Source organism: Ipomoea triloba, chromosome 13 (assembly GCF_003576645.1).
Source record: "Ipomoea triloba cultivar NCNSP0323 chromosome 13, ASM357664v1".
Classification (NCBI taxonomy): Eukaryota; Viridiplantae; Streptophyta; class Magnoliopsida; order Solanales; family Convolvulaceae; genus Ipomoea; species Ipomoea triloba.
Genome location: NC_044928.1, coordinates 10685555 through 10702171, shown reverse-complemented (window position 1 = coordinate 10702171; position 16617 = coordinate 10685555). Strand labels below are relative to the sequence as shown.

At 40.5% G+C, this 16617-nt stretch overlaps 2 protein-coding genes across 3 annotated transcripts; one reads left to right on the top strand and one right to left on the bottom strand.

The window, feature by feature from the left end:
- Nucleotides 1-7393: 7393 nt before the first annotated feature.
- On the bottom strand, nucleotides 7394-8212 carry LOC116001187. Its single transcript, XM_031241075.1, has one exon. It carries the CDS (start codon nucleotides 8210-8212, stop codon nucleotides 7394-7396), a length of 819 nt encoding a protein of 272 aa, XP_031096935.1.
- Nucleotides 8213-10261: 2049 nt separating this feature from the next.
- Nucleotides 10262-16106, top strand: LOC116001884. 2 transcript variants are annotated; one of them, XM_031241832.1, is made up of 6 exons: nucleotides 10262-10626; nucleotides 10830-12031; nucleotides 13257-13400; nucleotides 14681-14797; nucleotides 15183-15680; nucleotides 15769-16106. In XM_031241832.1, the coding sequence occupies exons 1-6, from the start codon at nucleotides 10341-10343 to the stop codon at nucleotides 15784-15786; spliced, it is 2265 nt and encodes a 754-aa protein (XP_031097692.1). In that variant the 5' UTR covers nucleotides 10262-10340; the 3' UTR covers nucleotides 15787-16106. The 2 variants fall into 2 exon arrangements, with proteins under 2 accessions (XP_031097692.1, XP_031097691.1); XM_031241831.1 differs by having other exon boundaries at nucleotides 15183-16106.
- Nucleotides 16107-16617: the final 511 nt, after the last annotated feature.

Here is a 16617-nt window from a genome sequence, read left to right as displayed (position 1 = left end):
AACAAGACTGAAACAAAAAATTTATGTTGCCAAAGCAGCAAGAAATAAATTTATATATGTTGTGATGCCAATGCAGAAACAAAAAATACAACAATTGATATATTGTTTTCGTCTCGACAAGGCAGCAAGAAAGAAAAACATAAATAAACTTCTTAATGCGGAATTAAATTAAACAAAAAAATTCTAGCAACCCAGATAATTATGATTACAAAAATAAATTACATATGCATTCTCAATTATACAACAATGTATATATCATATGTAAAAAAAATGTAAATTTATGCAATCAATAAAAACAACTAGGTAGAGATTTAAATGGACACTGATACCAAATGTAAGCATATAAACCACATAGGACAATTAATATGTGGTAATTAATAACGGATCTACTAACCTCCAGCCATAGTTTAATACTTTGGTTGCATGCGACCAATGTCTGTTGAGAAGAGGCTCCTCGGGTTGCCTGTGGAATCACTGTAAACCAGAGTTGTTTCTCTCACTTTACTCAATAATTTAGATGGTGTATTGCGTGAACTGAGCAGTGAGAGGACTTGGAGTCTATCTATAGTCCTACATCCCATCAATGTAGGTAACCAACTACCTAATGCTGACCAAAGACTAGTACTTAGTCAGCCTAGATAGTTTGCACCACATAAAATACTTAATTTATTATTAATAATAATAATCCTAATAATAATAACAAAAGGGAAAACGTTACACACACCACATGGAACTCCTTTAGGTGCTTATGTGGATCTTCATTTTCAAGACCACAAAATGTTGCGAGTAGTTGAATCAAACATGACCTTAATTAAAAACCAACCTCTAAGGCAGGATGTTAAATACAAAGAGGTTGTTGATTCAGATTTGGTGCAGAAAGCTCCCTTAAAGTTCTTTGTTTTTCGGCCACTGCTTGTTCTTCGGCCATTGCTGGTTCTATTTCGGAATCACAACAAGAAGCAGTTGAGGTAGTTGATTGAAGAGATGTTGAAGAAAACACTTTATTTTTACGCAATCTAGTCTCCTTGTCGTAGGCTCGATCAAAGGTCAGCTCTTCCGTAGGGTAGTGAGCGAGGTTAGGCTCCGTACTACGCCTTAGGGGATAGCGTTTTTCGTAATCAAGCTTTAAGCTTGACCAAGAAAACACTATTCTGTCAGGTAGCTAGCGAGATCGGGTTCTATGCCGGCCCTAAGGGAATAAAGTGTAGTGTTTTCGTAACCAAGCCTTAAGCTTGACCAAGAAAACACCCATCCGTCAGGTAACTTGCGAGATTGGATCCCGTGCCGGCCCTAAGGGAATAGAGTGTAGATTTTTCATTTTTTGGACAAAATTGATCAAGGCGGACCATGACCAATAGTTACATCAATAACTATTGGGTCCTCTTACTTATGGAGGCAGGCGCACACTTATGGAGGTGGATGCATGGAGGCGAACACGCTTATGGAGGCGGAGATGCGGACGCATGGAGGAGGCGGACGCGCTAACGCATGGAGGAGGTGGACACACTTGATGAGGCGGACGCATGGAGGAGGCAGACACACTTAAGGAGGCGGACGCATTTGAGGAGGCATACGCACTTGAGGAGGCGGACGCATGGAGGAGGCGGACGCCTCGCCATGGAAGACACCGAGGCGGCCTACTACACCGCCTCCGGCATGTCGACGATTCCGTTGGTGTTTCTCCAGCTCCTCAGCTCTGGTGACCACGTGGTAGCAGCTTTAGGCGAACCCTTCGTAGCCATGGTTGCTGTTGTAGTACATGATCCATGGGAGCTGCTAGATCCTAATCGAGCCATCTCTAGTAATAAGCTAATTTTGGTAATGTGTGAAGTGTTGCCGAGATTTGATCTCGGCTCTCAATGAAAGCACCAATAACAGTAAAAATGATTACCAGATAATATTGATAAGTAAAGTACAATAGTTGAGTGCAATAGTGTTTGTGTGTCAGAAAACTAGAGACCCCCCACTCTCCATTACAAGGTTCATTCTTTATACTGAAGGTGCAACGGCTCTTCTTCTGGCGAGATCCTACAAAGTGTATCTCAGAGTCCCAGAGCGCTTCCCAGATAGACTAATTACGGATAACATAATCCTGCAGCTGAGGCAGGACATTTTTTGCGCCAAAAACATGAGGGTCGTGTCGGTTAGGTTGGTTTAAAACTAGACATGGCTAAAGCCTATGGCAGGAGAATGTGACTTTTTTTTGTTTGGTTGAACGCAAGTGCAACTTTTGTTTATGGTCAACGTTTAAAAAATAAATTAACAAATGCATTTGGGACTTGCGTTTTTTACCTCAAACGCAAGTCCCAAATGTTCTTTTCTTATTCTTGTCCAACTTTTAAAATCGTCCTATTTTTGTCACTTTTTGGAAAATCAGTCTTATTGTAGTCTTTAACCCAAGAAACTCTACCCCCTCCCCAGCCCCTAGAGGTTTTGTAAGATGTCAAGTCGATGTCGCACTATCCTCATCCACTAGAGCAACAAGCTTTGGAGTGGTTTTGCTTAACGAGACTAGAGATTTCTTAGCAACCGTCAGCGGTCCGATTCCATTCACCAACAACCCTTAACAGGTAGAGGCTATGGCTTGTAGAGAGGCACTCTCCTGGCTCAAGTCCCGCAATCTCGACGAAATCTACCTTGAATCTGACTACAATTGTGGATGCCATCTCCAGAAGAAGTAAAGATTTCTCTTATACTGGTCCCATCCTAGATCAGTGTCATTTTTTACTTAACTCTTTTCATGAGTCTATTTACCGTTTTATTCCACATTCAACGAAACCAGTTGGCCCACGCTCTGGAGGTCCCCTAGCTCTTAGTCTGTACGTCTGACTTGGGAGGTTTCCCCCCAAATTGTATTCGTTCTCTCTTGAGTTAATACATCTGTTTTTGCTTTTAAAAAAAAAAGTCTTAAAAATATAGTCTTAAAAAAACAAATTTTAATAAATAAATAAAATTAAAAAAATACATGGACGCCTAGGTGTCGATTAATCATCGCCTAGGCGCTAGGCTCCAGGCTCCCTCGGGCGCCAAATGAGTGCCTAGCGATTTTTTTAACCATTATATATATATATATATATTGGTGAGGGGAGGGACCCGGTGGGTCCCTTGATTTAACGTCTTCTACAAGAAGCAGCACCCCGCACATCACGGGTCAGAAGATCGTTCAGGCCGTCAGGAGGATGATCCAACAGGGTAGTCCCCCAGGCCGAGGTTTGCCCAAGATTTGCGAGAAAGTCAGCACATTGATTTCCTTCCCAGAGAACATGCATGATCTTGATCTCTTGGAAACACTGAGGAAGCGATTTACAGTCCGCCATAAGAGTGGAGTCAAAGGGGCTAAAGTCTGAGTCTTTTTCCAGAGCGCTCACCAGGGCCTCGGAGTCGGTTTTGGCATGAATTAGAGAGAAGCCTCAGTTCTTGGCGATGATTAAACCTTCACGGAAACCCTATAATTCCGCCATGAAGCTAGTTGCATTACCAATATTCGCGGTGAATCCAATAATCTAATTCCCATCCTGATCTCGGATTAGTCCGCCTGCGCTAGCCAGGCCCGAATGAGCTTTTCTCGCGCTATCCGAGTTCATTTTAATATAGCCATTACGTGGGGGAGACCAAGCAATCCAACGGAGACTTGCAGCTAGGGGCCCGACACGTTTTAGGAGGAAATGATGAGCTTCCATAGCTTCCTCCTCAGCTCTTTTCACGACGTCGCCCGCCGGGAGGAAACAATTGTTGAAGACATGGTTATTCCGAGCTTTCCATATGTTCCAGAGAACGTAGGGGAAGATAACCTTCCAGTTGCCACCTCGGTTACCTCTATGGTTGCTTGAGCAAGCCGCTTCCATCCAATCAGCGACCGAGAGGTGGAAGCTTGACCTGAAGCCGGCGGGAGGAGAGGTCAAGTCCCAGCAGTCTGTGGCAAACTCACACCCTCGAAGGAGGTCATCCAAGGTTTCATCACCAGCGCCGTATCTTGGGCAGGACGCATCGTTTTGTAAGCCCTCGACGCCGTCATTCCAAGTTGGTCAACAAACCAATCGCTGCAATTTTCCAGATAAAAATCTTCACCTTCTCCACGCATGGGATCTTCCAAATCCATGTGTGAGTGTCCTCCTGTCCACCTTGCCCTGAAATAAACGAAAACGCCGAAGAAACCGATACCAAACCTGTATTGGAATGAGGCTAGGTCAGCTTGTCTACTTGCATATTGGTCGCCGATAGGGGCACTGCCCGGATATCGTTGACGGCGCTCAAAGGGAGGATGTTGCTTAACGCTGGGAAGTCCCTGTATCTCTGTTGAGTAATGAACGAGTTTACCATAGTACGTGGCAACCAGTTCACTAACATTGGTGGTGGAAATAAGTGGGCCGTTACCCGCCCACCAATCGTCCCAAAACTTAATGACGCTCCCATCACCAACTCTCCACTTTAGTCCTTTAGCAAGCACATTTCTACCTTTAAGAATGCTCCGCTATCCCCACGAACTATTTGAGCAAGCTGGGATTTGAAGGAAATCTCATTCTCTTACGTATTTATCTCGCATAACTTTAACCCAGAGCTTCTCCTGGTTCGTGTGAAGTTGCCATGCCATCTTGGTGAGGAATGCGAGGTTGAAATCATGGGCTTTTTTGAGTCCCAAACAACCCACCTCGCGGGGTCTACAGACGTCTAACCAGTTGATTGTGTGGATTTTTCTTAGATTATCACCATGACCCCACAATAAATTCCTGCAAACTTTGTCAATATCGTTACACGTATTTACCGGAATAGCTAGAGACTGCATAGTATAAGTGGGGACCGACGCAAGGGAAGATTGGGCAAGTATCTGTCTGCCCGCCATATTGAGCGTACACGCCTTCCACGTTCCCAACTTTTTGTGCATTTTGTCCACCACAGAAGAAAAGGTGTCACGCGAAACACGCTTCTGAAGGATTAGGATTCCTAGGTAGGATCCCATGTTGGCGGAGATTGGAATATTCATAATCTCCCCAATTCGACTCTTGAGATCTGCAGTAAGGTTAGGGGAACAAAAGGTAGTAGAGTTAGAAGATTGACTGTGAGTCCTGAAGTCATGCTAAAGGCATTGAGACAATATATCATGGTTTTAGCTTGATTCTCATAAGCTTCCCCAAAAAGCATGAGGTCATCTACAAAGAAAAGGTGAGAAATACCAATCCCTCCTCTAGATAACTTAATCGGCTTCCAGGTACTTGCAATCACTTTACTTTGAATTTCGTAAGCAAGTCTTTCCATAACAAGGTTAAAAAGGTAGGGGGCCAACGGATCACCTTGCTGGAGGCCACGACCCGGTCTAAAAACAGGGAGACGACCCCCGTTCCAAAGGATCGAGATGTCACTTTCTCGAAGAGAGAAGAGTAAGAAGTCAATGATAGGCCTCGGGAACCCGAAGCGAGTGAGAGTGTCCTCCAAGAACGACCAGGAGACACTATCATAGGCTTTATGGAGATCGATCTTGACGATCATAAAGCCCTTCTTACCTTTCTTGACGTTCATGGTATGGACCACCTCTTGCGTTAAGATCACATTGTCCATGGTGGAGCGGCCCGGAAGAAAGCTGTTTTGATAGGGCTCAATAATATTACACATAATGGGTCGAAGTCTGTTAACCAGGACCTTCGAGATCATTTTGAATGCCACATTCAGAAGGGTAATCGGTCTGAAGTCTGCCGCCGATTCCGGGACTTCTTTCTTAGGAATGAGAGTCATGAAAGCCTTAATGAGAGATTTATTGATCGTCCCGTGGGCGAGGGCCTGATTGACTATGTTAGTTAGAGATGGTCCCACCTCACTCCAAAAATGTTGATAGAAGACCGCTGGGATCCCATCCGGTCCTGGACTCCCATACTTTTTTTATACCAAAGGTCGCCTTTCTAACTTCCTCAAGAGAAGCACGGCGAATCAGAAGCGCTGTTTGGTCCGGGGAGATAGAGTAAGCAGGCATCACCGGAGCCAAAACCTCGGAACTGTTGGTATCAACCCTGCAAAAAAGAGAGGTAAAATAATGAGTGATATGATCACTAAGAGAGGCGTGGTCGTCAGTCTAAGAACCGTTGATCTTGAGGAATCTAATTCTATTTTTGTTCCTCCTAATCAAGGTTGCATTATGATAGAAGCGGGTGTTGCGGTCACTATCTTTGACCCAATCCATTTTGGATTTTTGGAACCAAAATGCTTCTTCTTGGTCTAACACTTCGTTGAGGTCATTAATGAGATGTCTTTCCCGCATTTGAAGATCGTTTGACGTGGCAAAGTTGGTCCTAGTTTGTATATTCTGAATCTTTGAAATCAACTTATGTTTTCTTTTGAAGATATTCCCAAAGACGTTCCGGTTCCAATGGACGCTTTTTTGGGTCACCGTTTGGATGATGCTTTCAATGGACCGTGTTCCGTCGCCCGTAGCTTCCCTCCAAATATACCTATAGTCCTCTCTGTTAAGCCAAGCTGCCTCAAAGCGGACCGGTCTTAAACACCTGTCTGGAGGGCTACCAGCTTCCTCAATAAACATGATAGGGTTGTGGTTTGAATAGAGCCGGGGCAACACAACAAGTTTTACTTCAGGAAATGCTAATTGAGCCTCAACTTTCCATAAAACTCTGTCAAGCCTTCTCATTTGTGCGAAGCGGTTCCCCACAAACCGATACCAGGTGAATTTAGACCCCGAGGCCCCCGGGTCCAATAGATTACAATCGCCAAAGGTTTCCGAGAATCTATGATGCTGATTAGGATTAACATGAGAGCTACCCCACTGTTCCCCGCTACCTGCAATATCATTAAAATCTCCCAGGACAAGCCAGGGGTCATGAATAGAGCCTGCGAGGCCCTTACAATAATCCCAGAACCTACACTTGGCAAAAGGATTAGGCCTAACATAAGCAAACGTAATAAAATAATTCTCGGTCTGCCTGTTCACCTTTGTGTGAAGAGCTTGAGAATTGTGATTAATAATCTCAAGGTCGATATGACCTTGTTTCCAAAAAAGTAAGAGGCCGCCTGCGAACCCGATTGGGTCCACCAAGAAACGGTTATTATAACCTAAATTATATACAAGATTGATCATCTTATCTGCTTTAGGGGACCGAATTTCCAGGAGACAAATCGCATCCGCTTTGGACGTGGTCAAGAGTTGTTTAACATGTTTCCTAACTCGTCCATTAACGATGCCCCTGTAGTTCAGGTGATGATCTTCATGGCAAACCATTGTTCCCAGGGGAAGTTTGGCCACTGCCTTCCCCAGGCGTAGAACAAGAAGCAGAACCAAATCCATAGGGATTGGTGCACTCGCCTAGCCCAGCACCGGCCGAGACATGAGAACTACCAAAATGAAAAACGTTATGGGTACCCGCTTGACCACTCCACCCAGTCGTGGGAGGAACTACGCCATTGAACCCCTGGTCGGTCCGGTCACCCCTTCCAACGCCTCTTCCCTTTCCCCGTGTAGCACTGGAACGTCCCCCACGGCCTCTAGAAGGCTGGCTATGGGAATGAGTGGTACCAGTGTGCGACGGGTTAGTAACCGCTTGAGTTGGCGGGGGGATGACGTGCGAAGATTAGAAGGAACAGGGGACTTACCTTTGGTGCCATGGTTAGGGCCTGGCTTAGACTTGTTCTTGTCGGCCTTACTACGGTTTGTGGGAGGTGAACCCGTTTCACGCATGTCAGCCAGAGCGTCGAATTGATTACCACTAGTGACAGAGCTATTAGCCTCCTTCCTGGGTTGACGCGGGTTCTTGCCTTCAGATACTGGTCTTAGTTTCTTTGTGACCAACATCCAAGTCTCATAACGAGGCTTAACCTGCCACAGAGGGGATGTAGGGGATGGCGACGCAACGTTCTGGTTACCCTCGGCTTCAGGGGTTGGAGCCTCATTCGAATCCATATTCGGCGTGTCGGTTTGTGTCGGTTTATTATCAGGGCAGGATTGTTCGCGGTGGCCAACAACGCCACAATTGAAGTAGACAACATGTAAGCCTTCATATTCAACTAGCTGCACAGAGTTCATCGCCAAAACTTCGGAGACCAGCGGTTTATTAAGGTCAACTTCCACCGCCGATCTGGTGAATCTCCCTTTGGATGCAACCGTCGTCGTCCTATCCAGCTTGAGGGGTTTACCGACGTTATCCAAGATCGCTGTAATGGTGTCGTACCTAAAATACTCCATTGGAAGATCAGGGAGTCTGACCCAAACTGCCATCTTAGAGAGTCGCGCTATATATATATATATATATATAATCAGGTAAGAACCATGTCCCAAGTGAGAACGTGCGGACAAATCCAAATCACTAATCTAGTAGATCTAAGGGTTTAAAATAAACAAAACTTCTTAATATTTATAAAAAAGACCCCACCCATTTTAAAAAATTAGTAATATTTATGAAAATGACCCTGCTTATTTTTTACTTCATTTCTCATCCATCATATCTTGCAGATCAATGGTTTGGATTTGTCCATACGTTCTCACCTAGGGATTGGTTCGCATATGATTAGGATTATATATATATATATATAAAATCAAATGAGAACCCAACCCCTCATCACGTGAGAACCGAACTCTCTTTGTAAAAAGTTAGGATTGATCACAGACCCACAGCGCTCATGAGGATTCATCAATAATTGAGAGTTTTAGTAAAAAAAATATGAGATCAATTTTATAATTTGCAAACTTTTAAGTTTACAATATTTATAAAACTAACACCGCCCATTTTGTCCATTATTTTTTAAGTTCCCGTGTGGTTGAATCTGAGCCATGGATCTTGCTTAAATCAACGTTCAGGATTACCAAAATTTTAATAAAAAAAAAAACATAGTGGCAATTTGGTAATTTTTGCATCTAGATCAAATTTTAAGGTGCATGGTTTTCCTTATTAAGGTGCGTGGATTTTTGTGCTTAAGGTGCGTGAATTTTGTACTTAAGGTGCGTGGGTTGTGTTTAAGGTGAGTAGTTCTTGAAACTTAAGGTGCGTAGATTAGAAGTTAAGGTGCATCAGTTTAGATTTTTTCTAAAAAAAAGCATTGATTACCTCACAACCGCACGAGAAGCTTTAATCGCACTGAACGATTCTCTATATATATATGATCAAATGAATATTAATAAATAGGGGTGAAGTTTGATAATTATTTAAGACGTAAGATATTTTAAATAAGTGTATACAAAATTTGATTAATTTAAATAGTTAAGTTCACTTCTTTCTTTTTTTTTTTTTTGTGTAATTTAAGTCTTTCAGCTTCACGTGACTATAGTGTGGAGCTTATGAACTTGTTCTTTAGACCCATAAGGAGGCAAATTGAGTCAATATAATTTTGAGAATTAACACCAAATTTTAAATTTATGTGTATAAGAAGTATATCTCAAATTCAAACCCTAACATTTGTGGTAAGGTTTAAACAATGGCACTGTCCTGAAAGTAAGTCTTAAGTTTATCCTAATTTTGTGCGAGTGTTTTGTGACATTTACATAGGTTTGTGTAGTCACCTTAGGGTGAACCTAAAAAAGTGTTTAAGGAATTGAGGCAACTGTTGTCTCACGCAAAGCTCTACAAGTTAAAATTAATTTGTAAGTTTACTACTATCTATTTTTTTTAACGATAATAATGATTAGGGTCACACTTGTGTGAGACCGTCTCACGGATACTTATTCGTGAGACGGGTCGGGTCGGATCAAATCACTATGCAAATGTCATACTTATATATGCAAATATCATACTTATATGCTCAAATATAACACTAATCAAGAATACAATTTTTGTTACTTATTAGAGAAAAAGTAATACATTTTTCATAATAAGTAATGTTGACAAGTGCCTCTTACTTATAAGGGCAAATGTAATACTTTTGTGGAAAAACGTAATACTTTTAAATCGAAATGTAAAAGTATTGTATTTTCCCTTATAAGTGACAAAAATTTTATTCTTGATTAATATTACATTTGAGCATATAAGTATGACATCTGTGCATATAAGTATTACATTTGTATCTTGACCCGACCCGATCCGACTCATGGTGAGACGGTCTCACAGAAGTTTTTGTTTTGCCTAATGATTATAGTAAGTATATCGATAATTTATTGCTTTGTTATAAAAAAAAAAAAAAAAAAAAAAAAANAAAAAAAAAAACCACCAGCTCAATTTACGGGCCGAAACAACATTATAAATAATTTGTGGGCCCTAATAATCCTTTGCCTTGTTTGAAAATTTTACCGGCAAATCAAGAAACCTGTCCCATTGTCCCTGCCGGGTGCCGGCACTCTCCATCCCTTGTTCATTTAAACCCTCACACACACACACACACACACACACACACACACTGACACTGCAGGGAGGGAAATGATTCCGCGTTCGTATTATACTAAGGCGGAGGCGCAGACCAAGGCCGCCGAGATGGCCACCGCCGTCTTAGGCGCTACTTCGCCGCTGGAGATCATGGCCGCGTGCGCAGAGGTGGAGTCTTTCCTCCAGAAACATACCCCGGACCAGTCCCGCTGCTTCTTCTCCCTCACTTTTCCTACCCTAATCTGCAAAATCTTCGGTTTCGACTGTGCCGCTAAGCTAGCTCAGTCCCCCACCGCTTGGATCGATATTGCCGCTCTATCGGATGATCCCCAGCTCCCAGGCATGCTTCTTAACATTGGATTTTCTAACTAATTCAAGACCATTACTTTTACTCTACAGTGTCCTGTCATATTGCATATGCACATGCCTACATTTGAGTGCGTTGTTTACTCCTTGAGACGTGAGCTAATATTCGTTTTGTGATTTAACAAATGTGTTACCTTTATTTGTTTTTCCCTATTCTCATATTTTCTTTTCTGACAGGTAGAATCTTCAGCTTACTATCACCCAATGGTGTGTTGCTGTCATCAATTGTAGCTGTTGATGACTTATCTCTGGTTAAATATGTGTTTCCCATTGAAAGATTGCCAGTATGGGTTCAGCATATGCTTCAAACAGAGAATTCTAGGATATTGTCCGACTTGTGCCCATTGTTTAGGGGTAGGTTGAAGGAGGATTCAATCAAGGGTCCAGCTTCTCAGGTTCATTTGAATGTTTTTGAGTATTATACTTTTTGGTTTGCATATTACCCTGTTTGTAGGCGCTGTAGTGAAACCCCACCAGCTGTTAGAGTTAAGAGAAGCAGAGAATTTAGGTTCAAGAATTGGGCTTATTCCATTCCTCATTTATCAAACAATAAGCCTGGAACAGAGTGGAAAAAGGATGGCAATCTTTATGCGCGCCTCTTGTTCGCGTATCTTCATGCTTATGTATATATGCATGACTTGAATGCTCATCAACCATACTGTAGCTCACTACTGCATTACTCTTCAGTATATAACACATTTGTTGCTGAACGAGCAGAGTTTTTCGTTAATACACTAATACACTTTTGGCTAGTGGACAATGATTTTTCACCATTGCCAGTGAACTTGTGCAAGATGTATGGTGTGTTGAAACTTTTCCATCCAGTTTTGAATGAGACTCCCCTGAATTCAAGATTATGTGAGGTGGTGAATGTTCTTGTGAAATATTTGAACTTGAACTCATTTACACTTGCTGGTGGGAACAATAATTTTTCATACATTGAGAGTCCTAGATGGAATTCAGGGTCAGCTGATACTGTTAAATTAAGGGATGATGCATTGAGTATGCATTCTTTTAATTATTGGCACCCATGGGTCCAGAGGCCTTTGTATAGATTTATATTAAGGACATTTATGTTTTCACCTGTGTGCAGTCATGTAAAAACTGCATCTCAAGTCTTCACTGTTTGGGTTAATTACTTGGAACCTTGGACAGTCAGTTTGGAAGAGTTTGCAGAGCTTGATGCAGGTTTAGACGTAACCTCTAAAGATATGCAAAAGGAGGTTACTAATTCATTGACACGTGGATATTCTTCTGCTTGGCAGGGTTTTGTGTTGGCTAACTATTTGTTTTACAGCTCTCTGGTCATGCATTTTATTGAGTTTTCACACAGATTTCTTCACACAGATCCTGAAATAATTGTCCAGATGATGTTGAAGGTTAATTCACTCACTCATTAATCCTTCATTATTGCATTTTTCTACTACATGATGCCTTTCCTTTTAGAGGTTGCATTGGCTGATAGTTGAACTTAAGAGAAGGTGAAGTGCTTCTTTGTTGGGTGTTCCTATTTCCTAATATGACTAGATAAGCATGAAAATGCCATGAGATGTCCTTACATTTTGAACAATTACTTGGTTAACATAAGACTTTACTTTCACACAGTCAAGTAGGTTCTGGTGTTTGCCTTTTCTCCTATTTCATAATGTATTTTCAACTCCAGTTTTGAACACTGAACTGGCAAACTCTTTACTTCAATAATTATTTTTCTTTTGGTGGGTGTGATGGATGGGGGTCCATTTTGTTTGTTGGAATAAGAATTGCTGGGATAAAAGAATAATGGAGAGAACTAGGCCACAATTTACATGATAAAGTGATGAACTAAGGTTCAGCAATAATTTGGTTGCTACACAAGCATATGTGATTTGAAGGTCGCCGTCGCAAGTTGCAAGTTGCAAGAGTCGCAAGTCAAGTTTTGGGGTATTTGCAATCGCAAGTCAGGTTTCTAGTCAAATATTTTCTCCTAATTTTAATCTAATTTGGGTTGGGTCATCTCCTATTGGGCTATAGAAAAATAAATTGGGCCTAAATTATCTAAATGTTTTTTGGGTTAAGCCTGATTCGCATCAAAAGAACACCACAGAAATGTCTTGAGGCGCATATGAGGTGTACCATAAAGCTGAGGCGTAGCCTCTAATTCAGCCTAAGAGGCATATGCCTCAGCGCCTACCAGCTATGCCTCACTCTAAGGTGCGCCTCAGAAACGCCTTTTTAAACATTGGATCTAGGTTTATACAAAGAGATTTCATTTGGAGGTGCACCTAGACATTGAATGTTATACTTAGGTCTTTTCTATCCAATGCACGTTTCTGTATGATCAATAGTGCTGAGCTAGTTTCTCTTGTCAGTGCAACAAAATAATGTAATACACTTTCCTTTTTATTTTTATTTTAATTTTAATATTGGGAATTCTATGTGTTGCTATGCCACTTTGCTTTTGGAAGTATAAATCAATGGAATGGCTACTTAGTCATATTTAGCATGCTTATTGATGACCTGGTTAAAGTGTTAAACATACAATAACCTTTTGCCAATGAATTCTATGCAAAGTATATCTATTTATTGCTCTTAATGTATAAAGAATTTTTTGCTCAATTAATGCAGGTGATAGTCATATTAACTTCATCTGTGGAGCTAACAGATCTCATAAAAAATGTGGACTCTGTTTTCCATTCAAAATCATCTGGATCATCCAAATCAATGCTTAACTTAGATCAGTTTACTCCTGCAATTCATGAACAGTTACAGGTATCTTTCGTTTGCTTTCTGCTTTACATTGTTTTTGTCACCTATTCCTTTTTCCCTATAAAACTGTATTTAAATATTCTTTTTTGTAACATGACCCCCAAAATCTGGTAGCAACAATAAATTTCAACTAATCTAGAACTGAGCTACTGTCAAACCCCATTTGCGGATCTCTCCCAACTCTTGTGGCTCTATTCAAAAGGCTCAAACCTGAGAACCTGCATAGAGAACAAACCTCCTTTCACCTGAACCAAACATTATTGATACAGTGTCTGTATATAAGTATATATTATCTAGCTGTGTGCTCATTTGTGTTGTTTCCTCCGATTCTGAAAGATGCCTGATTATCATACAAGGGGAATTAGATTTTGGCTACTTGTTTATGTTTTTTGGCTTTTAGTACTGTAACACTTTTGAGCTATATATCAGTGACAAAAAAATGAAATGAACACAGAAATGGCTTGTAATAGTGATACTATTCATTGCTGAGTTTTGATACACACTACTTGGAAACCCTCTCCCAGCCTACCTCTTCCCTCCCCTCATGAAAAAAAAAAAGGAAATATAAGGGAAATTTCATGGTTGAAAAAACTGTTAGGCGTTCCTTGAGCGCTTGGGGCGCCTAGGCGGCCGTATATATTTTTATTTTTTAAAAATTTGTTAAATTTTTTTAAAATTTTTAAGACTTGATAATTATAAACTATTTACTACTTTAATAGTTGATACAAAAATATTAAATATTAACCTACAAAACATCTACAATTTGAACAATTTAGGGTTATTTCGCTCAAAATGATGTCGTTTTGAGTGAAATAACCCATTTAAAAAAAAGAAGAAAGGAACTATAGCTAATCGGCTGACTAGGCGACCTAGTCAGTGCCTAGGAGGCTTAGGCGGTTAGCGCCTAGTAGGTTGCCTAGCCGGCCAGCAGCCTAGACCACCGATTATGGTGATACGCTAGACGGCCGGCCAGCGCCTAGGCGCCGCTTAATCGGTGCCTGGGCGAGATTTTTGCAACATTGGGAAATTTACAAGAGAAAATGTGCCATTGATCACTATGGTAGAGTGAAAGCATTCACTTTTGCATTTTTGCGTTGTACTCTGCATTTCACTTTTGCAGAAGAAGCTTGTTTGAGTTGGCATCTTTTATGCCTTAGAATTCTCTGCATTTTTGCTTGATGGCTCTATCTAGCAAGTGTCAATATAGTGTAGAGTGGGCCATCTTGATTTGTGGGGTTCTTGTTGTTCACTAATATCATTGTATTTATTTCTAACATTATCAGGACTGGGAAGATGGTTTATGCAAGAGCGAGGTTGATGGATCTTCCCTACCCGAGATTGGAAACAAAGGCTTAAAACTTTTCAGTTACAGTGAAGATGGTGGACAGAAATTGCTACAGGTTAGTAGCATGATAAATAAATGCCATCTAGAACTTCTATTATTGTTATTACGCCCAGGCCCAGTTTGGATAAATGACTTGAGTGTTTTTAAGATAGGCAATTTTCAATAAGCTCAAAATATCTTATAAAAGATTTTTTCAGTTTATTCTGAATTCCTGATTAGCTAATTGCAATAACTTATGGAAATAACCCCCCACCAAAAAAAATAAAAAAAGCATTTCAAAAGTCATATTCCTTTTATAAGCCTTATATAAGCATAGTAAAAAATCAACACAAGTGCTTGTAGCAGTAGATAAGCTGAAAATAAATTCATCCAAACTGGGCCCTGCAGTATTCACATGTCTGTTACTGTGACTTATTCACTACTGTAAATCCCTTATGTAGCTCTTTGTATTGCGAGCGGAGTCTGAGCTGCAAGCTATGGGTGGGGACAAACTTGCACAAAACTTTGAATGTTTGGACACACTGAAATCCCAAGTAGTGCACTTATTTGGCGCCCCTATTATGAAGAAGCCTATTAGCATGTCAGAGACAACATACTGTGAGCACCGACGTGATGAAATTTTTAAGCCCCGAAGTTTTGGGCACCGTGCAGTGGTTGATTTCAAGTGCAAGGATGATTGGATGAAACGTCCCATCTGCAATGATGAGATCGCATGGTTAGCAAAGCTTCTCGTGAAGTTCTCAGGTTGGATAAATGAGAGTCTAGGGCTTAACCAGGACATGGACATCAGCAGCCATTCTTGGTCCTACATTGAGTTGTCATCCAAAAGCATGTGTGGGACCACAGAGACGATGAAAGCGGTGTTATGGTTTTTCCTATCTTGGCTCATTTGTTTAAGTGGGGCAGGAGTTGAGTTAATGAGAAAGCATGGGTTGCAGGTAAACTTTAGGGTGCTAGCCTTGAAGAAGGTAGTGATGATGTTGCTTATTATTTCTGCATATTTTGTACTAAAGAAGGTTTTCACAGCCTCTCAAACTGGGTTGAGAAACCTGACAGCGTGAAGAAATAATTTATCTGAAACGAAAGAAGTAGAAGGAGAAGAGCAAGGAAGAAGGTATAAACATCTACCCAGTCAGTCGTGAAAAAGACAAAAAATGAGAAGAGAAACAAGAGGAGCTCATTGCTGTTGCTGTTGTAGTTAGTATCAACATTAGTGGGCATTAATGATATAATTTGAGACTTTATACATGAGGTCTCAAATTCAATTTTGTTTGTTGCATCCAACTTATACAAATTTATACATGTTAAACTTGATTTATTTTTGTGATATTTTATTTGGTCTCCACATATTCGGATAGATTTAATCTAATCTCTCAATTATTGTTATATTTATTTTTGGTTCCTCAATTCTAAAGTGGTGGTTTTAGTAATATGAAAATTTAATTTAATTTATATATTTATTTTCTTTTACGATATTTTTAGTGTTTCAGTAGATTTATTTGACAATTTTCTAGTTCCAACTTGATAATAAATTACGTAGTAGAATAAATCAAAATTTCATATTAAACTATGCTATTTATGTTATGTGTTTTTATTGATGAAATATCATGATTTTTTTTAGATTTTTGTGACATTTTCTTTTAGAGAGACGGAGTGGCGATAGTCTTGTGGTAGTTGAAATGAAAAGAGTTCTAATATGTATATTGTTCAAATTTTACTCAGTTGAGAATTTAAGAGTGTAAGTAGAAGTAGAAGTTGGGAATTCTACATAATATTTTTATAATTGAAAATTTGGGTGATCACGTGATAGGCCGAAAAAGCATAAAGGTGGTAAAGAAAGCAAGCCATATTCATAACGTAACTACCACATGAATC

Coding starts and splice junctions, on each gene's coding strand:
- LOC116001884 (XM_031241831.1), top strand. CDS start 10,341: ATGATTCCGCGTTCGTATTATACTAAGGCGGAGGCGCAGACCAAGGCC. Junction 10,627..10,829: donor GGATGATCCCCAGCTCCCAG/GCATGCTTCTTA, acceptor CTTTTCTGACAG/GTAGAATCTTCAGCTTACTA. Junction 14,798..15,182: donor GTGGACAGAAATTGCTACAG/GTTAGTAGCATG, acceptor TCCCTTATGTAG/CTCTTTGTATTGCGAGCGGA.
- LOC116001187 (XM_031241075.1), bottom strand. CDS start 8,212: ATGGCAGTTTGGGTCAGACTCCCTGATCTTCCAATGGAGTATTTTAGG.